At 37.2% G+C, this 23,089-nt stretch overlaps 1 protein-coding gene across 1 annotated transcript in view; it reads right to left on the reverse strand.

Annotated features, from left to right (window-relative positions):
• The window catches only part of ARHGAP8 (Rho GTPase activating protein 8), a 40,656-nt gene extending 18,165 nt beyond the window's left edge, over positions 1–22,491 (reverse strand). Inside the window, 8 exon segments of the mRNA XM_088166056.1 lie at positions 1,952–2,062; positions 3,116–3,229; positions 6,957–7,043; positions 11,774–11,861; positions 17,231–17,288; positions 17,290–17,307; positions 22,073–22,209; positions 22,413–22,491. Coding sequence (XP_088022182.1) covers positions 1,952–2,062; positions 3,116–3,229; positions 6,957–7,043; positions 11,774–11,861; positions 17,231–17,288; positions 17,290–17,307; positions 22,073–22,209; positions 22,413–22,491 — 692 coding nt within the window.
• Between the last annotated feature and the right edge of the window lie 598 nt (positions 22,492–23,089).

Raw genomic sequence — 23,089 nt, forward strand, 5'->3', positions numbered from 1 at the left:
CTCATTGATTTAGCACTGTCTGGATGGAAACTTCCTTCAGCTTCACTTTGCTGTCCTAATAAAACAGGATTTTTCCCTCCCATGTGTTGCACAGAAGTGAGATATTTTGAACCAATGTTTAGGCACTTTCTGCTCTTCTAGTTTTTAATTACAGGTCAGGAAAGCAAATGCATTAACCAACATAAACTGACAAAAATGTTACAAGAGGGTGTGTTACCAGAGAGAGCATCATCTGCTGCTTCTAGGGAGGCATGTTCTAAAGGGGGTGGCTTTACCACCTTCCAGAGCCTGAAATCACTGGGATCCCATTATCAAACATCTCAGCAAAATTAGGCCACCTAGGAGGGCTTTGGGTGAAGCCCATTCACACATCTTTTACTAACAGAATAAAAATCATAATTCCAGAAGTACTGAATATGATATCTCAGGCCTATGTGCCTTATAATTTCTGTTCTTAAACTAAAGAAAGACTCCACAGAGAAACAGTCCTTTAATAACAATAACTTCATCTGGGTAGCTTCCCTGACAGTGCAATTTTTACTAACTATAATGAAATACACAGTCCACATCTTCCCATAAGCTAATACAAAAATAAACTCAGTCCTCCTGAAGATCTCTTTAGGGAAAGAGAAGAGCCTCTCAAACAGAAGAAGCTTTCAAACCTGCCCCTTTGCCAGACAAAAATGCTGTTTTGCTATCATTGGCTACAGAGAACATGAAAGGAAAGGGAATAAGCAAAAGCAATTCATTCCTCAAGATGAAAGTAGATACCTTTTTTGCTTCAGATTTTAAAAGCTTTCAACAGGCATTATTTCCTCTTCTCCACTTTTATATTTCTTTACAAACATAGTCTAAATTAATTTATTTATTTTGACTTAGAAGTTACAGGGGATTTATTTATTTGTAATTTTAAGTGGTGATGCCACACCATCTCTTCTGAATAAAACATGGCATAAAACATTGTCCTTCTTAATGGTCCAGTAGAGCCCACCTGAAAGATATTATCTGAACTAGGGAAGTGAGTTAGCCATGTTTCAAGTATTAGGCTGAACTCTAAATAGTTCATAAATATAAAAGTTAATCTCATAGTAGCTCTTACACAATAGATATTAATTGTACTAATTTCATTCCTTCTAGAAAAGACTAATGCTTAACATTAAATTAGAGGAAAAAAAAATCTATTTTGTATCTCATTTCCAGCTGAATCATTAGAACCAGAAAAGTAGACTGGGGTTAGAAGGAGGTTTGAAAAAAAAATGCATGTACCAGATAGCCTAAATTGCCTTTGCTGAATGTGAACAATATTCTTTAACTGTTTTTGAGAAGAATAGAAAGATGACAGAAATTGCTGTTGGTACGAAACTAGGTTTGTGGTCTTTTGTTGTTGTTGTTTTTCATGAAATTGAATATTACAAGTCCTATTGCCATCCCATTCTTCCTATAAAGTAAGCAATTTTTTACACTACATACAGTGCTGCAATCTATGCAAATAGCTATCAGGGCATTTCTGGAAGGGGATGATTTTATTCATTTCATAAAACATCAGAACAATGTGTGAGCAAGAAAACAGCAATGTATAAAGGCTTGGCTATCCATAATCTAAATATCTCCAAAACACCTTCAGACTGTCAGCATCCACCAGCAACATATCAGCCTGGAGCTCTGGCACATACAGCCAAACTTTTGTCCACCAGGAAAAGTTGTGCAACCATGACAGCATTGACTACCCTAAAGATACTGTAACAGGAAAATCAGGCAGGTCACTGGGACAGTGAGACCTGTCCTGAATTCATAAAACCTATTGTCTGCTCTCATAGTTTAGTGGCTTTTAAAGGGAAGGAGAAACTAAACATATAGCAAAATAATTATTTGCAGGCAGTCTGGTGAATATGTACATTACAGAAAGCTGCAGGATATCGAAATCTTGCATTTTAGGAATCTTATGGCTTACTATTGCAGGCTGACTCCAAATTGCTGGGTAGGCAGAGGTGGCTGTGGTGGAGGAACCTTAATCACAGGTGGAAGTTATCCCTTCTGTTTCCTCCAATGATTTTCATCATGTCTGCCTAAAAAATCAAGATCTCAGTGATATTCTGTGCACTGCAGATGACAGACTGCACATGTGAACAGCAACAAGTATTGCTCATTATGCTGATCTCCTGACAATAGTGTATGTGCTGCAGGTTTTACAGAATTTCAGCATGAGGAATTTTTTAAGTAGTATTTGTGGTGGAATAATTAAGCAAGATATAGAAGAATCTTTTTGCTTCAGCCAGTGGAGCAGAGGAATAAATGCGCCCAAAAATAGAATCACACTATAATTTAACAGCAAAGTTAAAACATTTTTTCTCCTCAAATTACAACTCTTTTTTCTTTGGCAACCATGCAATCCAATTTATAATCTCAGAGCACTAAGGTATTTTCTGTTATCCCATATTTCCACAAAAGGTGTGTAAAAAGCCACCAGGCATCAATAACAGTCATAATCAAAGCTTCCTGTTACTTTCATTCAGCAGTGACATGAAATCACTTTCTGTCAGTACATCAAAGCATTTCCATGTAAAGCACCATGTTAGAAAGACTTATTGATACTAATACTGGCACTTGACTACCCCAGCCCTGTGCAGTTCCTTTCCTTTTCATCTCCCATCCACTCTCAAATACTTCCCCCTAACACACACAAATATACATCACATAAACATAATGGACCCACTAACAACAGATACATCCATAAAGTTTAAAATCAATCAACACTTTGCTGACTGGGAATGCTCTTCATAAAAGGAAGTCAATCTGTTCCAATACATAAGGAAAGAGGTCAGGATTACAGTTTTGCCCAAGAAAATTGTATGATACTCATAAGCAGCAATGACATACAGATTGGTTCTGCTAACACTCCCACAGAAGTAGCAATCATATTAAGAAAATGCTCCATGACAGAGATGGAGTTTTTCCAAATCTGTAGAAAACTAAACACCTGATGCACTTCAGTATGTCTGTGATGGCAATGCAGCTTTCAGAATTAATCCAGCCCAGCACAAACAGGTAAATTACACTTTTAATCACTGAAGAAATAGATTATTCTTGGAATACAGTGACCAGGATGCAACTCCACCTGAGAAAAAAGTGAGGCAACGTATATTAAATTTTAATTCTTGAGGGATATTTGAGATGTTCTCCCAGGTCGCCTAAATAGTTCAAGCAGGTGATCTTTTTCCCAAACTTGTGGCTAAAAGAAAAATTTAAAAAAATCACAAAGTAGTACAAAAATTAGCATGGGAGGAATATTTATATAGAGTTTAGTTTCTAATTCAACAAAAATGCAAGTGTTGATGCAACTCAAAATTAGACTGTAATTGAAGCACCGGGAGACATAAGATATATTTCATTCCATATGATTAAACACATACAGTGCATGCCTGAGAGTCTGATTTGAATAAAAATAACTGACTTCCATCTGAATGTTTTGTGATTTGCACAGATATGAAAAGCATCACTTTGAAAGGCACTGGAAGCTAGGTTTCACACAGCATTAGAAAGCTCACTAAAAGAACCATTAACCTTGGAGAGAATGTTACCCAGCCGTCAGAACAATATGCTTGTATTCTGTAGGTATTCCACTCTGCAAGAAGACAAAATAATGGGGATGTAGAAATAAACTACAGAGTAGTTAAGCAATAGGTAAAATTTTCAAAGCATTTATAGTGCATACCATTGAAGTGCTGGGCCATCAGCTTTACACCTTTTGAAAAGGACTGGATAGCCTCTAGTAAACACCAGGAATAGTATTTTTTTTTTTTTTTTATTTTCTACAAGTTGTACAAAACAGAGTTCCAAATTTGAAGCTCCAAGTATCATTAGTTAGGTCTGGAGTTTCAGCCAGAATACACGACGATATGAGCCAAGGTGTTCAAACAAGGGTCAGGGACGTGTTTTATACATATTATCTGAAATAATGTCTTATTTTTCCAGAACGCAAAATATCTGGACTGTAATGAAATGTCAAGAAAAAGAGCAGGTGCTGATGGTAAGAAGTGTACTTTGCTGCAGCTTACTTTCCTAATAAAATTGGGGGAAATCTCTGGCATGGATGAGTTTATCCCCGGACTGTCCAATCCGCGTGCACAGGCTCCCTCTAGCGGTACGCGGAACAAACAGTCCCTTCCCGGAATTCTGACAACAGGAATTTTGGGACACACGAGGAATATCGTTCTGTGCATGCACAATTTCAGAGCTCTCCAGGGTGTCTTTTATCCAAAAGAGACCGAACTTCCAAAATCTTCTCTAAGCCACAGTTGAGCACACAACTCTGTAACTAATGACCTCTGGTAATGGAGGACATGTCACAGAACCCACAATATGTAAAAAATGTCATGGGCAATTAGGAATAAGTGCTGCTCCTTAAAAATGCTACATCACCACTGCCACCTAAATGTACATTTACATTTACAGTATATTTAGAGTTCTGTTAGCTCATAGAAATATGGTCTTCCTACAGTTATCTTGCACTTTGGAGAAAATGTTGACACATTACTACTTCTCGTTTCTTTTGGGACTGGAAAGAAGATCAATCAACTTCAGTAACGTGAAAACTTTCAATTATTTACATTTTATTAAATACTACCAAATACAAGTATGCTAAAATACTTCATTCTAATAACTGTCATTTGTTCAGTTGTTACCAAATACATTGTCATTTAAAAGTACTGAGGCCATGTGCTAACAGGTACCAAATGTACTAACAGGTCACTGAGAAATACATACATGCCTCTTAATAATGAAATCTATTTGACATCTGTTATTTTTATCTACACCATCTACAAATTAGTCTGGGCTATAATTCAGCAAAGCTAGGAAACAAACTCTAGAGGATTTTTCTCCCTTATTTTTGTGAACTGGATTAATATTGACACTTAACAGTATGATTTGCCAAGATTAGATTAGTCTAAACCGGAATGAAAAGGTACCATGAAAAAATTTTAAATTGTACTACTCTAGTAAATTAACAATACTACTAAGTTTTAGTCTTCAATGAAAATATAATTTAGCCAAATTGTACATGGGCTGTTTCACTCTTAGTAACCCAAACTTTTTTTACAAACCCAAACTACAATCAACATGAAAAGCAAAGGCATGGCTGGCAATTAAACCAAATTAAATTTTAAGTGTAAAGAGGGTTTTTCCCTAGCTTCAGCTGATTCCTGCTTTCTGGCTTGTGGATCTTTTCAGAGTTTACACATACTTTCAATTATTTTGTGAGTCCCAGTGTACAAACAGTTTTGTTGCTGTTGGTTGCAGATTTATAAAACAGATAATAGACTACACTCAAAATAAATAGCACTCAAAACAAGTATCCAGGTACACAGTAGTAAAAGTCAAGTACAAACAGAAAAAACCAATTGTGATGAAAATGGGGTGATCAGAAGGTCAAGATTCCATCAAGATGACAGACATTAGTTTTAATTATTTATGCTTGATAGAAATGCTTAAGTGTATCAGGATCATTCATTTTTCAACTGCCAGTGTGTCATATTTTCCTAGAAAAAAAAACCAAGTTAGACATAGTAAGATCCAGGGAAAATAAGTAGTTGCAATGGGTACCTGTAAACTCATACTTTTTAAGAATTAGCAGGCAAATATTGCTGTAAGTCAAATAGTACCACTCTTGTTCACCTATGGCTCCACTGAGGGAATTAACATGCACAGGCTGAAAATCACTGGTGTCCCAAAAGCATCTGCTTGGAGCTGTTCCCAAGGAGCTCTCAGCTAACTCTGAGAAAGGAGATGGTTTCATCAGAGTATTGTAATGTCCATCAAGAATATTTCTGGGTTAATTGTTGGGTTTTGTTAATTGTTTTGGTTGGTTTTTTTTTTTAGAAAGTTTCCATACCCATCCTAAAGCAAATCAGGAATAAACAAATCAACAACAAAAATAAATCCATCTCCATTCCTGAGACACCATCAGGTACTGGACGTCCTGCTTCTGTCACACTTTTCTCACCACTGCTCTATGTCTGGGACCAGTGACCTTTATTTTACTGCCAGTTAAAATAAAGATCTAGAGGTAGTCTTCTTGTTTCAAGAACAGCATATTCTGGAATGATTTTTAGTTATAATTACTTTTCAAAAAAATTTTCACATGCACCTTATTTGTCCTGATCTGTCTAGAAGTTAAATTTCCCTTTCTACTTAATTAGCTTTCTGCCACTCAGAAACTGAATCGATTGCAAGTTACTGTAGTGGAAATTTTTGGCTGGTTCATTATGGCTTTTCAAGATTAGCTGTTTCCATCCTGCAGCCCCAAGAATATTCATGATATGATTTGAAAAATGTCTGAATTTCCTTGGAAGTGACAAAAGTTGAGAAGCAGAAGCTGAGCAAGCCCCACCATTCATGCACATAGCAGTGTCTGCCCATTGCTGGTAGCACCAATTTTTACCATGCAAAGGAAAACACCCAGTAAAATACATCACCTTCACCATTATATCCTCCTTTTCAAATTCCTATGGGCACTTCAGGGATTATCCATTAACTTTGAGAACATAAGTAGTGTCAGTCCTATTCATCCCAACCCAAAGGTTCATCATTCATCATCCAATTTACTGCACCACCCAGTAACTCCAGTCATGCACACAGTTGCATTTCCCTAAGTGCTGTCAAACAACAAAAAAGTCATTTATAGTCCACGGAATAACCATGCTTTAAAAGAGATACTTACTTGAACATACCAGCAAAACTACTAGGTATTGAGACTCCCTTTTCTTGGAAAGAGAAGAACCCTTCCCTATTCATTTCCAAGCTTAAGCTCACCTTATTCATTAGTTCAAGACAGTTTAAATGGGTGTTGGGCTGTTACCTGACATGTTTTACTTCAAGCCTTTTTAAAAGCAACTTATTAGAGAACAAACCATCCTTGAACTGAATGGGGAAAATGTGTTCAATGAATTGCCAAGTACCTTATAAGAGGTTTAAAGATATTCCACAGAATCTTTATGAAGTTGGTTGGATGGACAACATAGAGTGCTTTAAGGTTTTTCTTGTACCTAGGAAAAGAAAATGAAATTGTTAGAAAAATGTTAAGTGCCAGAGATGGTAGAACTGAAGAGCTACAATAGAATGGAAAGTTATTATTACAGGCATATTACACAGTATTCTTTTCAAATACTGAATTTAAAAGACCTAATTCAGAAGAAATTGAATGTAAAATAATTTTTTTTAAAGTAGATTTTAAAAACTGGTCAGTTTTGACAATAGGCCAAACTAACTGCTATGTTCCTAACCACTGTCTGCTGTCTCACAGATTTAGTATCAGGGAGGCAGAACAGGAATTAGGCAATTTGAAAAAAAAAAAAAAGATAGGAGAATGAAGGATCTATAAGGAAATCTTTGATTAAAAACATTACTTTTTTCATATCCCTTTATGTTCTGCTTGCAGGACTTTCATGTTGGAAAAAACTTTACAATTTTCAGATACAGAATTTTTACCTAATTCTTTAATTTTGTCCTGCTTTGCTAGTAATTACTAAGGGTGAAGCCAACTGCTAGTTGTTTGATATTGCATTGTCCCTTTTGTATGAAACAAAACCTTCCTTCTTTATTGCTTTGCTTGATTCTACAGTGTTATTTTATGATATCTCAACAATAGATTAGTTGGCTGAAACTGAAATAGAAACCAGGCAGGACAAAAAGACTGTTCTCATATTCAACAGTATTGCAAAATTAAATTGAGGCATGCACATTGGAATATCCTGCTTTTACATATAGGTTTTTGCTTATTACTTTGCCAAGTTTGCTTCCCAGTAGGCACAATGACCAGGGGAAAATATGATCATGAACTCAGGAAACTCAGGAATTACATGTATTTTTCCTTTTGGTTTTTAATTGGGCCCGTACACTTGTGAATGAAACAGGCACTGTGTGTGTTCACAAAGCCACTGCCACACAGAAGCAAACAATTATCCCTGAGCAACTGGCACTACTGTGCCCTATGAGCCCAAAATCCACAATAAAAACTAACAAGCAAAACAACTGAGTTGCTTTACTCAGGTTTCTATTTTAACTTTGTTTTGCACCTTGAAGCACCTTGAAGTTAATGTTCTTCAGTTTCCTAGATTAAAATGTCCAAAAGACTTTACTGAGCCTCTGCTGTGAACCTTCAAAGCAAGATCTATTCTTTTGAAACTACTCCTATTCAAGATTTGCTTTCATGATGCTGGCTAATTACTCTTGTCCTTTGTACTCTCATCTGCCCTCCCTTTCCTTTGACCCCAGAAGTCTGAAAAGGGCTGGTTTTGTATTGTTGGGTGTTTTCCCCCTGACTAGTACAGTATTCCATACATGTTGGCTGGGTAATTTGCTTTGAGTTGTCAATGCCAGTATGCCAAGTTCCAACTGTTAATAAAATGACAGGTTCTGCCTGATGACCTGAGCCTCTGTGTTTCCTTTGTTCTGTGTTTTCTGGGTCAGGGTGGGGGAATAGAGACAGATTTTTTTGAATAAATGAGAGTCTTATCATGCACTTGTAGGCAACAAAAAAGCCAACAAAAATACCACTGACCTTGTACTGCTTCTCCCCATAACACAACTCTAAATTTAGCTTAAGAATCTCTCAAAAGGAGAAGAGTGCAATGATTTGGTCTGGAATTGTCAGTGCATGTCAAAACCCAGTATTGCAGTCCAAACCTCTCGCCAAAGATAAAATATGACAGCCCTTTGCCTTTCCTCTCTTTTACCAGTCCTAGAAAGAACAGGTACAATGTACTACCTATAGTCAGTCATGTTACCTTCCTGAGGCCAACTTACAAACAAAAGACTGATGTCAATGGGGACTGGCTGCTCCATTGGTAACTTCACACATTCAGGGAACAAACATCACAACTCTGGTCTCCACTATAAAAGTGCAATTTATCCAAGAGCTTTCACCTCAACTATACCCATCAGTACTCCAAAGTTCAAGTACATTCAACCACAGATCTTGGTTTTGTTGCCATGGCTTTTCATACCTTTGGATAACCACTGCAGCACCCAGGCCACTCCCCAGTACTGCACAGAAGACAACAAAAGAACCAACAGCATTATAAGAATTTGCAATGGCAAAGTGAACTCAGTTAATTGTGGGTGGATCAGGACAGATCTACCTAACTTCTTTCATGGAAGTTAGTTATAGACATTACACCATCTGAAGAGTAAACCAAGTCTTTTAAAGATTATTTGCTGTCAAATTCCTGGTAGGCTGTTTGCAGCCATTTCAGAGACATTTTATTCAGACTCTTCAGGTCATAGTGAAAGTAGACAACTGCATAATAATTCTCTACATACTGATCCAGAGTATACTTTAAGTACATCAGGAGAAAGATAACATTTTGGTTTTAATCAGTTTACTGGATGAGATTTTCGAAGCAGTAACTGGGAAAGAAAATGTGCTATTGTTGCACAGAATACTAGTGACTGCAAATTCATGTTTGTTTCAAATTATTTGTCTAAGAAGTTCATATTTCTCTAGTGGCAAATAATTTCACATTATTGCAATGCCTGAAATTTTAAAGAAAATATTTAGTTATAAAAACTGCAGTGTCGATGAATCACTTAAAAATGAAGACAATATGGGACTGTGTTTGCCAAGAAATTTTTAAAGAGATGCATTTTAACTTAAAGAAACCTTTCTTTTGCTTTTCTCAGTCTTTGTAAAGCCCTTCTTTTTAGATAACCAAACAACGTAATCTTGCATTTTCAAAACAATTATGAATGTTTTGGGCTTTCCTCTCAATTTAAAAGTTTCTAAATCCTTGAAAAATCCATTACCCCTAATTAAATTGCTCTTCTTGAATATATTTATCTTTCCCTTGTTTACATTGTGAGGACTGAGTTTGTACATCATTTCCCTTAAATTTAATTTAAATCCCTTAAAACTGATTTAAAGAATTACATTACGTATCCCATCTTGAAATAATGCTGCATGTTTTATAAGCAGATTGCTGTGTGTTCATTCTTTTACAGTATAGTTTAAGATGATTTTCATTCCCTTTCTTCTACAATTGAGAACACAGGATGGCCTATTACACAGCTCAATGACTCAAATAAAGCAATGATGGAGCAGTGCAATCTAGCCTCATTTCTTGCTGTGTCAGGTTTCAAATTTCTCATGTTATTCTCATTGCTATCTTCTTATTCTGCAACGGCCCCAGCTATTGCTCTTAATTGTATGTAAGTGGTTTTCATTCAATAAAGCAGATAGTTCCATGTGCCATTTACTGGGCTGTGACTATCTGCAAGTATGAAGAACACTTTGACTATCTCCCTTTGCATAGAAAAGCCCTTCACTTCTTACCCTGTACTCCCACAGTCTCATTTATCTTATTCCCTCAACATACTGCAAATCTTAGACTGCAAGTATCTTGCAAAAAAGAATTGCCACTGCAATTAATATAATGCTGTTTTGATCCCTGATTTGACTATTAGTGGTATTTTAATGGAAAAAGCAGTAGTGACAGTCAATCAAGACCTTTTTCTAAGAGTTTGAATATACCTAAATAGATATTGCTACAGAGTGCCTCGTGGTTTATTTTACAGCATGTAAATTCATTGTTACATTGCACCCAGAAAACATATATTTTTAAAAATAACAGTGTTTTGGGGGCATATAATAACCAGTATTTTTCTACCGTCACTTATCTGTTCCAGGACTGTAACAGAATTGTAGGGACATTACAAAAGCTTTACCAAATCAATTCTTTAAATGACTTCATTACAAAATACCTAGCAATCAGGCCTACTCCTTTCCTACAGCTTTTTCTCAGAATTCAACATCTGAATCTAATTACCTAAAACCAGATCACTTGATAGCTATATTGCTACCTTCACATTCAATTTGCCTTCAATTCTCACTTAGGACAGATTTTCCAAGTGAACTTGATGTGGGCTCAGATACAGGAAAACATGCTGTGAAGAGTAAAAAAAATGAATCAACACACTCTCAAAATTATTCCTTAAGTAACCTGTCTTTTAATCCCTCTCCATTTCTAAGAAATGGAAACAATAGCATTTTTGTCCTTTCCAGTGGTGGAGTTTGAAAGGTACTCAAGCATTTTGGTAATGGAGGCTGTACAAGAACTCTAAATAGGTTTAAAATGCTTAATAAGGACTCTCAGGAAAAAAACAGATCTCCCTGCAGTGACAAACTACAAGGCAGAAACATGTCCTGGAACCTTGCTGCAGCAAGTTTATAAGGAAGAATATCGTTAATTCACATATTCACAACTCCTTTTAACACAAAACCCCCCAAATTATATACATATAAAGATGTTCAGCATAATGTACTGAATGTAATGCAGGTAATTTTATAAAACAGAAAACCCGCTAAGATGCAAATAACTAAACAATATTCTTCCTGAGTGATTTAGGTAAAGTACAGCAAATTAAAGTAAACACAGCTATTCATGAGAACATATGTATATAGCACTAAATTACTAGAATTTCTCTTTCATTGGTCCACATCATGAATTATTTTTTAAAAATACAATAAGAATTTGTCAGTAAAATCAAGACAGCAAGTACACATGAATTGCTTCTTCCAGTAGAGACTCCAGGTGAGTTAACTGGCAGTTTTATCCACATTTCATTCACTTAATATTAACACTAGTCTTACATCCTCTTTTCATTTCACTCCTTGCTTATTGCTTCTCCTCCCTGAAAGCTCATTCCCCTGGAAGCAAGCTAGCAGAAGTTCTTGTATAAAGTGTAAAGTAGTCCATGCAGGAGATGAAAAGCAACTTACTCAAGCAACCTTGTGTGATTGAGCTGATGGGATGGGGACATGCAGCAGCAATTGATGGTAATCACCTTCCTTCCAGAATTGTCATCACCTGTAAACAAGACAGTTGGTAAAGACAATATTCAATTACTTACAGGACCTCATGTGTCTGAAAAAATGGTGTGGATCTTCTGATATTTGAGGCTACCTCTATCTCCTATTGTTACCCAGAACATCCTGTGAAACTTCACTGTCCAGTCACAAGCTACCTGCAGAAAGCTGGGCAAATGAAAAGGCAAGGCTCAGAAAGTTATATGTAGATGGTGGTGGTGCTGCTCAGCTCCAGACAAGGAACACTTAGGTCCTCTTGGAGCATTCAGCTATGGAAGAAAACAGGTCTGCTTACTGAGCAGTCTTGAAAATAACATGTTTTCAAACTCCTCATGCTTTGTTTTTGGAGTTTATTAGAACAAAACACATTAGGCATCTGCTTTATCACACATGTAAGTTGGATGGTTTTTAACCAACTTAAGTTTTCTTAGATACTCTCTTCCAGAAGCTCTGCTACACTAAGATCACATCGAAACACAACAAGGCATTCAAGAATGATTTGCCTGCCCTAGAGACCTGTAGGTATACATCCCTTAGTCCTCTGATAAAGCACATATTGCTGCACTCAAGTTCATTTGCTCTTTGACTCATGACAGCTTCACCCACACTGTCTGTACACACAAGGCTGGAGTTTGTGCCATGCCCACCCCACAGGCAAGTTCCACTACATGGCAGGCAAACAGAGGGTATGTCAGGCTCATCCTATAGGTCACTTGGCACTGAAGACAGTGAACTGCTCAGATTTTAACTTCTATCTACATGAGTTACACCATTCCTTTTAAAGGAATACAGAAACATTCCAGAAAACAGATAGACTGAATTATTCACATTTAATACATTCTTGGTCTAATTTCCATGTTCCAACTAAAGGATATTTAATATCTTGCTTCTATTACCACTGAAACACTGACGTTTGATATCACTAGGAGTAAAAGAAAGTCAAGAAATGGGGTTATTATTTATAATTAATTTCTTTCCCTTTCACCCCCAATTAAGTAGCTGTAATGAATAAACAAATAAAGAGTAAAATGGAGGAAGTTAAACTGCAACAGAATCAATTAATGAATATATAAAATCATATGAGCATTTTTATGACAACTGGGTAGAGCAACTTCAAAAATGCTAAACCATGCTAATTTGTACTAGTGATCAAACTACTTGATCTGCAAAAGCAAAACACTTTCCAGCACTGCAAACACACATTTTCCATTTCCAACTCAGGAAGAAGTGGCTGTCCTCACCTGACATATTTCACACTAAGAAAAAAATCCTGCATTTGCCTTGTCCAAGTCAACAGTCATGACAGGACAGCATGTATTTAAACCCATTCCATTTCAGGTGCCAAAGGAGAAAACAGAGGGAAGCTATGAGATTAGCAATTACTTTTCACATATGAACATGGCCTGGGAGACATCTTCTGCATTATCAATTCCAATCCTGTGTCATCACAAGGAAGTGAGCCAGATAATCCTTCCACTGATTTGTCATGCTTTATCTTAAAAACCAGTTAAGTTTTTTCTGTTTCATGCACCTCCTGCTCACTGATTTGACAACTAGCAACCCATTTTCTCAATTCCAGTCTGAAAGCCATTTTCAATTTGTACAAATTTGTTCTTGTGACAATATCTCTCAGCTGAAGCAGTGCTTCTCCTTCAGCACTATTATCATCCCAAAGGACTCCAGGCAATAACCACATTCCCTCCCAGCCCATGCTCTACTGCTTGTAAACAGATCACACCTTCTATCTCTCCCCTGACATTGGTGTGCTCTAGTCTGCTCCAACCTGAACAGGTCTTTCCCAAGTGACAAGAATTATATGATAAATTTCAGATGAACATCACACAGGGATTTTAAATCTTTCCTAATGATATCCACATTATTGTCTTTACTGAGAAAAAATGATGAAGTAATAATTTAGCTTGACAGCTGGATTATCTCCGATAGCCACCCCACTCTTATTTCACAGAAGATCTTTTTTTTTTTAATTTTAAAAACTAAGAACCTTTTCCTATTTGCTTTAACATCTTCTAAAGATCTATCTCAGCTTGAATTTTGGTGCTTATCACTTCAGTCCTATAGTTTTAGACAAAACATAGATTTCTCTGCTGGCTGACTCTTTTCTCCTATACTTTTTTTGGCTGGCTACTTATTTTTAGTATCATCGTCAAATGTTTTTTTTCCATACCACAAGGCCTGATGTCCCTTCCCATGTTCAAAATAAATTCTGACTCCTGGGTTAAGTAAGGAGCTTGAGCACCACTAAAGAGCACACACCACCACAATTATATATACCCAGGTATGTCAGCATATTGCTCTTAAACAGACCATAATTTATTTCCTGATGTTATCTAAGTGTCTTGTTTTATATTCTCAAAGTACTTATAAAGGCATTATAATGTGACATGCATTAATAGGAATGATGTATTAAAATTAAAATATTAATATGATTGCTTTCTAAATCATGACTTGTTTGTGAAAAAATTGTTGTGCTACAATGCACTCCAGATTTGGATGGCACAGCACTTCCTAACTGCTTCTTGCTAATGGAAAGATTTTTATTTTTCTAAGGAAAGAGCTCATTCCAATTTGCAAATGAGATATTTCAAATGCTGTAATTTTTACATTAATTTTCCAAGAGATTTTGTTCTGATGATATTAAACATTATTATTTTACAAGTGAAAAGTGAAATATTTTCCTTTACTGAACCTTGTTATGATCACTTTCCAACAAAACAAAATCCTCAAGTCAATGGAAGTTTTTCTGATGGGTTTCAATGGAAAAAGAAGTAAGGTCAAAATCCAGAGGACTTGCCAAGCCAGTGAAAATACTTGCTTTCATATTTTTTTCTTTAAGACAATTTAAGCTAGGAAAAATGAACTTAAAACTAAATTACACTTGTTTAAATGGCGAGACAAACTGTGCTTTCAAGCTTCCTACTCTCTACAATTCACAGAAATATAAGGTCATCAAGAAGTCATTATGAAATACCTCTGTTTTGCCTAGACTGAATAATGGGCAGTAAATACACCCACAGTTAATCCATTGTGAGTCTCTGTTCATCCAAAATGGCCAACTTCTTAGCCAGTTAAAAAAAAACCAGTCAAGACACCACAGCTGAGTCTCAATATTAACAGGGGAAGCTCATAACTAGCTGTAGAGATGAGTCCTCTTTCCCTTTGGGCATTGGTCATCTCAGCTGATGATATGAAAATGTAATGCACCACATATTATCCAGTTTAAGGATGAAGTATTAAAACAGCCACTGTAATATTTATTCTTTGAGACAGAGACCAGAACCACCATGGAAATATGGAGAATGACACCAAATTAAATTTCTAAATTTCAAGAGTAAACTCATTTTGATTTCACAAAGCTTCCTCTTTGCACTCATTCCTCTGGATTCTACTCATGCCCATGTGTACTTAAAAAACAACTTTCTTTGAGGGGATTGCACCTGTACTGCACCTGGCTAATTCTGGAAAGTGCTAAAACTGCAGTTCAAATCAAGTACATGCTCAGATGTTTTTCTAAACAAGAATGACTATAAGCCAACTTTCAGGAAGACTTCCCACATGAGGAACCTGCTTATTGTGCTCAGAAAGCCAAGATTCCTCATCAAAGATTTCTCCATGAGCAGTTTTTCTCTTAAAATTTGTATAACGAAAATATTTTGTCAGAAGACATTTTCTTCAGATCAAATGAAAGCAAAGAGACATCTTGGTTTCTGATGTAATTAATTATTTACATTTCATCTGTGCTCTTCTTAAGGTATGTAAAGTAAGTTGAAATGAGGATGAGTTAAAGCCATTCCTGAAGTCAGCCTCTGTAATGTCCACACAGCTGTGTCTGGCTGACTCTCTGGACTAGTTTGAGAAGGGACACTGAACATCAAAAACATTTTCAGTGATGCAAAACCAATTTTTTTTATAATTTTGATAATTCATAGAAAGCATAAAAGAAAACTTAAGGAAAGCAAAGAAACAACAGAATAGTCAAATAGAAATGGAATATAATTTATATTGACTTGGCAAAGGGGCAACAGTCCAGGTTTTTCTTTTACATTAGGTCTATTTGGGTGCAGAATGACCTGTGCTGTATCTTCAGGATACCCAAACCTAAAATGAACTCACATTCACATCTGAATTTGGCACTTTAGGTCATGATTTATTTTAGCAAGCCTTTTTGCTTAAGAAATGATGTTTAAAGGAGATGCATTATATTTTTTCAATTTCAGCAAGAAAGGATGTCCATATATTTTGATATAATTAACTAAGTTTTGTCTTTAAAAAAGAAGCTATAACTTACAGCGTGATATTCAAAGAGAGAAATGCAGTAAATAAGAATTTATTTCCTTTCACATTCTGAGAAAAACACATGCAGAACGTGGAAAATCCAAATTTAACTTCTGCCTGAAGGATTTGAACCAAAGTTTCTATCACTCAGACAAGTTTCCTCTTCACTAGAGCAGGAAATGTTTTCCATAGATAGCAGCATTTACCTTGGAGCTTCTCTTGTAGCTACTAAGAGGAAAACAGAACACCACCCAAATGATTTGGACACTCTTTATAAAGTGCAAAGCCCACATTAAAATCTGCTCTTGTGTGACAAATAGGTCAGGAACCAGGGCCCTCAGCTTCCTTAGTGAGATGCACTCAGGTCTTGGGTATCTCCAGTTGATTTCGCTTTCCCCAAAAGGGTACTCATGGAACAAAGTCAGAAACACTGGTTTCAGGAATACACTTTGAAAATTCAAAAATTGAACTAAGTAAATCTTTTAAGAAGAAGAAAAAACATATTTAAACACAGTTCTTTCCCGTGACACTGCAATCTACAGACCACAGATCTGCTCCTGAAGGTATTGCAAGAAGTAGCAAAGCTGTCTCTGATATGACTGAAAATTATTAGATCTTGTGCCTTAAGGTAATTAGATAAGTCACTACAATTTCTCCTTACATGTTAAAAAACCTAAATTACAAATTTACCTTTCACAGTCTGATCCACGTTTTATTCTAATCAGTTTCTAATGCACTGGCTCAAAATCAAAACGGGGCATGAAATCAACTAGACCTTGAAAACAAATATGGACAGTCTCTACAAAGCCCTGATACCTGAAATCTTTCCATTTAAATAGAAAAGCAAGAAAAGACTAAGGAGGAAAATAAAGATTTTAAATAATGGTGGACTTGGATTCCATTCAAATTTCTGTTTAATGCATAAAACAGCATCACTGGCAGTTTGTAAAAGCACAAGCAGCAAAAACAGAGTCCTACAAAATAAGCACATATTCAAAACAAGGTACTGCAAAAAGTTGCCTGCATATTATAGAAGCCAAGCACAGAAAATAGGGAAGTCTGATGAATCTGGTATGCTTATATGTCCCCTCCTTTTTGCCACAAAGAAAGATAATCCTTAGTTTGCTTTCAGGCAAACAGATTGAAACTTCTGTCTCAGAAATAAAAAGAGCAAGCACAACAGCCTTGTTCCATTTACATAGGCTTAGAACTGTCAGCTGCACATTGGGATTCAAGACATAACTAGGTCTAACAAAGTTTGTATCTTTTTAAAATGTTCTCCTTTTTTTTAAATTATATTTTCACACTGTACGAATACAATTCAAAATATCTCCTTTGCATATAGTCAAAACTATTGCTATGGAATTAAGGTATAAGTAATTTTAATTTATGAAAAGCAAGAAGGAATTCTAGCATGGGTTTGGTCTTTTTTAAAATAACTGTTGGAAACTAGATGACTGTAATAGATGGATAAATTACTGCAAATATTTTCACCTGTAATATATTTTATTCAGTTATTTCAAGCATTATATTTCATTGTCTTTAAATCAATGAAAAATGAATGAACAGCTTTCTGTATTGCTTTAACACAGCAATGATTTCAAACACTGAACTCATAGTTTGTCTTACTTGAATAAATGAAAGCCATTACAAACCAGGTACAAATAATTTTAAAACTATTTATTTCCATAGAGACTGTCATCTTCCAAGAAGGGAAGGAATTCTGAAGAGCTCATCTTCTCCTTACTTGAATGTAAGTCCAGAAAACATTCAGATCTGACTCCCTAGCAGTTAACATTGGGATGGGGAGGCCTTGTTTTGTGGAGGTGAAGCACGTCCTTGGGTATGATCTCACAGTTCCTGTGCTCTGCACTCATTGCACACCTCTGCCTTCTCCTCTTGCATCCCACCTTGGAGCTACTTTGGAGGCAGCAGCCACAGGAGTCTGAAACACAGCACAGGTTTGTGCTTTGCATTTAAATTGTCCAGCAGACTGGTAAACCCCCATCAACTGTTTCTGGCTGAAATTTCAGGTAAGGTCACTCTTTTCTGGGTTTAAACATGACCAGGGAATTTTTTTCCTCTACAAAAGATTGCTGTGTGTGCTGGTTACACCTGGGAGGGGGAGGGGTGCAGAGTGAGAGAGGTTTTTCCTCTATGAGAACTTCCTCTGTGAGTTAATGGGAACAATTGTAAGCTTGTTTGGTTATTGACAGCTTGAGAAACCAATTGGAGAAAGTTAGTTCGCTCCGTGAAAACACATTTTGAAGGAGGTAACCCGGAAAGAGGCTCTCTCATTTCCTGCTTTGTTCAAGGTAACTAACCAGGCCAAGGTGGGCCTGGGAGGACGCTTTGCAACTGGGGGCCCAGATGGGCAGGAAGACAAGTGGGTTTGTTTGGTTGTTTGGGTTTTTTGTTTGTTTTTGTTTGTTTGTTTGTTTGTTTGTTTGTTTGTTTGTTTGTTTTTAAAAAACCCTTGTCTTTTTTAAAAAAAATCTTGGACCCCCTCTTCACCCCCGCAGGCCGTGGCTGGGTGGGGCCCTGCCAACAGCTCAGAACAGCCCACGCGGCCTGGGGGAGGTGGCCAGGCCTCTGTCTGGGGAGCTGGCATGGCCCAGCAGGGAGGAGGGGTGGCCATGGGCAGGGCCCCTGTCTGGGGAGCTGGCATGGCCCAGCAGGGAGGAGGGGTGGCCATGGGCAGGGCCGGGCCCCTGTCTGGGGAGCTGGCATGGCCCAGCAGGGAGGAGGGGTGGCCATGGGCAGGGCCTCTGTCTGGGGAGCTGGCATGGCCCAGCAGGGAGGAGGGGTGGCCATGGGCAGGGCCTCTGTCTGGGGAGCTGGCATGGCCCAGCAGGGAGGAGGGGTGGCCATGGGCAGGGCCCCTGTCTGGGGAGCTGGCATGGCCCAGCAGGGAGGAGGGGTGGCCATGGGCAGGGCCGGGCCCCTGTCTGGGGAGCTGGCATGGCCTGACAGAGAGGAGGGGTGGCCATAGGCAGCGGGTGCTGCAGCTGGGCCCCAGGGAGGCTGATTGAGATCTTAGCCACCTCCCATCCTCATCCTCCCAGCATGGCCTGAGTCTGCTGAAATCCTAGCCCAGTCCCTGCAACTTCTGTGTGAAACTTTAGCTCTTTGGTGCTCAGATAAGACTTGCAGACCTTTGGCCTTCCTTTGAACTAGAGGGAAGAAAAAGGAAATACTCCAAAGTCAGTGAAACAAGAGCTAAATTTCTTTAGATAGAAGAAGAATGAGAAGAAGCTGTGAAGATGGCTGAAAATCCTTTTGTGAGCTGTAAGGTGAACTCTACTGCACTAAAATTCCTATAAACCATGGAAAAAGACATGGGAAGTTGGAGTGTTCCATTTGATAAATCATTTAACCAAAAGCACCTGTGTTAAGAATCTTTTGCCCTGAGGAAAGAAAGAGATCTCAGTTTTCTGAAGATGAAGGATAAACAGAGAGAAAACAGATGAAGAAAATTTTTGCCTTAGAACAGTTCATTCTTAAAAGCAATATCCCATGAGTTTGACATGGCCCACAAGCACAGCTCTGGGGATGCTGTGAATTTCAGAAAAGTACAACGGTGACAAATTCCCAGGCGGCTGCTATTCGTGAAAGTGAAGTCAAAGAAAAAACTGTTTCCTTCCCCTCTTGAAAAAGAAATCCCTATAGCCAAACAAGAGGAAGCTCCTTTCTCTAAAGTGAACTGAATAAGAATATATAAGTGGGAAACTGACTGAAGCGTCTTTGTATGTTGTTGTTAAGAAGGAATGGAAAAAGGGAGGAGTGGTCTAAAAATCTTATTCTAAATTTACTGTTCTCTATTTTTTGTGTAGTTAATAAATTTCTTTTTATACCCTTTTAAGTTTTAGGCCTGCCTTGCTTTTGCTCCTGGTTCAATCTCACAACAGAAAATGAGTATTTAAACTGGCAAATCAAAACTGTAACAGTGCTGAGGATAAAATCATCAGAGGTAATCCAACATTTCAGGCAAAATTTGCACCAGTGAAATTAAACCAAAGTGCACCAAAGGTTTGGACTTTATTCCAAGCAAACACCATACAAAGCAAGTTCCAAGTTAAACTCTGGAAGCTACAGGTAGGTATTGTGAAAAAACACTTCCACCCCACTATACTGGAGCACATTCCATTCTCTAATACAGGAATAAGGCATATGCCTAGGATGAAGCCAGGCAGGGCTGCTCAGGAAAGGGCAGGGAATGTCTCCTTTGTCAGTCAAGGTTGGAAGATTACCAAGCTGTCATCTCTTCACCCAGTCTGGAGGGATGAAGAAAAGGAGCTTTGTCTAAGAAGAGACAGAGTGTTCAGCTCATCACCAGGCAGCTCTGCCCATGCCTACAATAGTCACAATGATTCCACAAAGACATTTTAGAATCAACACCAGCTAAACCAGACAGATACCAAGTGCTTATGACTTCCAGGGCAGCTTTATGCGAGTGAAGAACAAGGAGCAACAACAAACATTTACTAAATAGCTGTGCATAACTGAAGCTGTGGCAATAAATACATAGCCCAACAAAATTTGATGAGAAAAAGGCTTGAAGATCTCTTTTGGAGTGTTATCATGCAGTACTGCCTAATAGAGCAGATTGAAGAGGTTCTTAGGTGGATAGTTGTGGTGACTCTGATGCATCCAGTTAACACACCCATCTCACACTTTCTCAGTTTGATTTCACTGGTTTCATTAATAACTTAAATATTTTGGTATTTCCCCCATTCCAAAATGGACTTGAGGGAGAAAAACATCCTCATGAGTTAGCAAGAATTTGAATCACAAGAATGTAAATCTGTTATTCCCCTGCTTATGGTTTTGAGAAGGTAAAAGGTGATTACTACCCCATGTATAACTATCTTCAAGAAGAGAAGTTATTATAAGTAAAATCCTCTTCTCATTCTCAGTCAGAAGTCAAATTACCATAGATTTCACTGCCTTAGAGCACTGGTTTTGCTAAAGCTGATGTTTACCTGAGTCATCCTGTTTATGGCTCAATTTCAGGAAGGTATCTGTGTATTATAACCTGGGTTCATAATAAAAATTGTAACCTAAGCTTATAGTATAAAATACAAAAGTATTAAAAGCATGAAATACAAGTATTAAAGTATAAAATATAAAAAGTGTATATAATATAACACAATCTTAAACATAATTAGGATGAAGATTAAATATCACTATTTGTTTCTTTTTGTATTAATTTCTTTTGTTTAGGATTGTGATTAATAATGCTAGTTTATCAAGCACATTTAAAATGATCCAAAAGGAAAAAATAATGCCAAAAATAAGCCAAAAGGAAAAAATTACAGGCAGTGCACACTTTAAAGAGGTGCTTTTATATCATAAATATGGATGCTGGTCTTATATGTTTCCAGAATATTTTAAAAATAAGTAATTGTAAATAATAAAGATCCAATATCAAAATACGCTATATATTCATAACTTTTCTCCAAATCACAACAGAAATCCAGGTGATAAATGCAGTTAAAATTCATGTCAACTGTTTCCATTCTGCATTTTGTTAGTTTTATATATTTAACCCATATTTCTTTGCTTGTACACTGTTTGTAGGGCAGACAACAAAAATTATTGGTGTGGCTGCACAATTCTTCAGATAATGTAGCAAACAAAACAGCTTATCACAAATGAAGTACAGAGATATTACAATCACAGTTAGGCCTTAGATCATAAGATATTGCCATAGTTATATTTTAAAGCAAGTGTAATTTCAAATATTTGGCTCATAATTCATCTACAGCTGAGTGCACTAAGTTCACATATTCCTAGTCAGCTATTTTCAGGCTGAAAGCTGAAAGCATCAACATGATTCCTATGTATCACCTTGACTACAGTAAGAAAAAGGTGATAATGTGTGTGGTAAGGTAAAACCATAGGAGTTTCCAAACATACCTGTCAATGGATGATGCCATGTCTCACAACATCATGGTAGGGGTGACTGATATTTAGCTCAGGATCCTCAGGTGGTGGAACCAGAAATGTTTCTTCTTGTTCTGAGTGTGTATCATCCATTTCATCTTTCTGCTGTTCTAAAGGACAAAGCAAGAACACAGAAGTGCTCATGAACAGAGAAAATCTTCTGCCTCTGATACATTATTGAATGGTTGAATTTTATCTCAGTTTGATAAAACTACAGGCCTTTATCACTATTCACTGCAGTTACAAATCAGTTTCTTGTTCTTTATGCTTTTTCTTGTGTGGGAAAATAAACTCTTCAATACCCCATTTCTACCTTCACAAACTCCTTGAGATTTGTATCCACAAAAATCTCTATGACTGGACAGCTGGCATGCTGAAACTTTGCTATTCATGACTGCTAGTGTTGTCTCATCATTTTTTACACTCCCTTAATCTGTGTGGATCCATCTACAACTTCCTGCCTTTTATTTCAAGGTTGCCCAAACAGGGAAGGCAAAGCTTCAGCATGCTGGAACACTCTCCAAAGCATATTCACAGCTTGCATAAAGGTAGCAAATTGCAAACAAATCTCTATATCACCTCCCCCAAAATCCACTGTCCCTTTGAAATACTTTACCCTTTCAAACCTGGAATAGGCAAAGCAGCCAAATGTCCATCCAGTATACTCCAGCTAGAGGCCAAGCAAGGGTGTAAATTTCTGCTCAAAAGCTCAGTAAAATCGCAATAAAATGGGCAGCCTTCTCCCAGTTTCAGGAGATTCTGGACTAGATACTAAAGTCTACTCAATACTGAAAAGAACAACACAGTGTTAATCAATATTGTTCCAGGACTTTACAGGTTTGTTTGTTTGGTTTATTTTCACACCCAAGTTTTCTTCCAGACTGTTTTAAGGCTCAAAAAAAAGCTCATACAAAGTCCATATTCAAATGAACAGAATCTGGGATAATTAATAATAACTAATATACAAGTGTCTTGGTGGCTTAAGAGAAG

This window comes from Sturnus vulgaris, chromosome 5 (assembly GCF_052056855.1).
Source record: "Sturnus vulgaris isolate bStuVul1 chromosome 5, bStuVul1.hap1, whole genome shotgun sequence".
NCBI lineage: Eukaryota > Metazoa > Chordata > Aves > Passeriformes > Sturnidae > Sturnus > Sturnus vulgaris.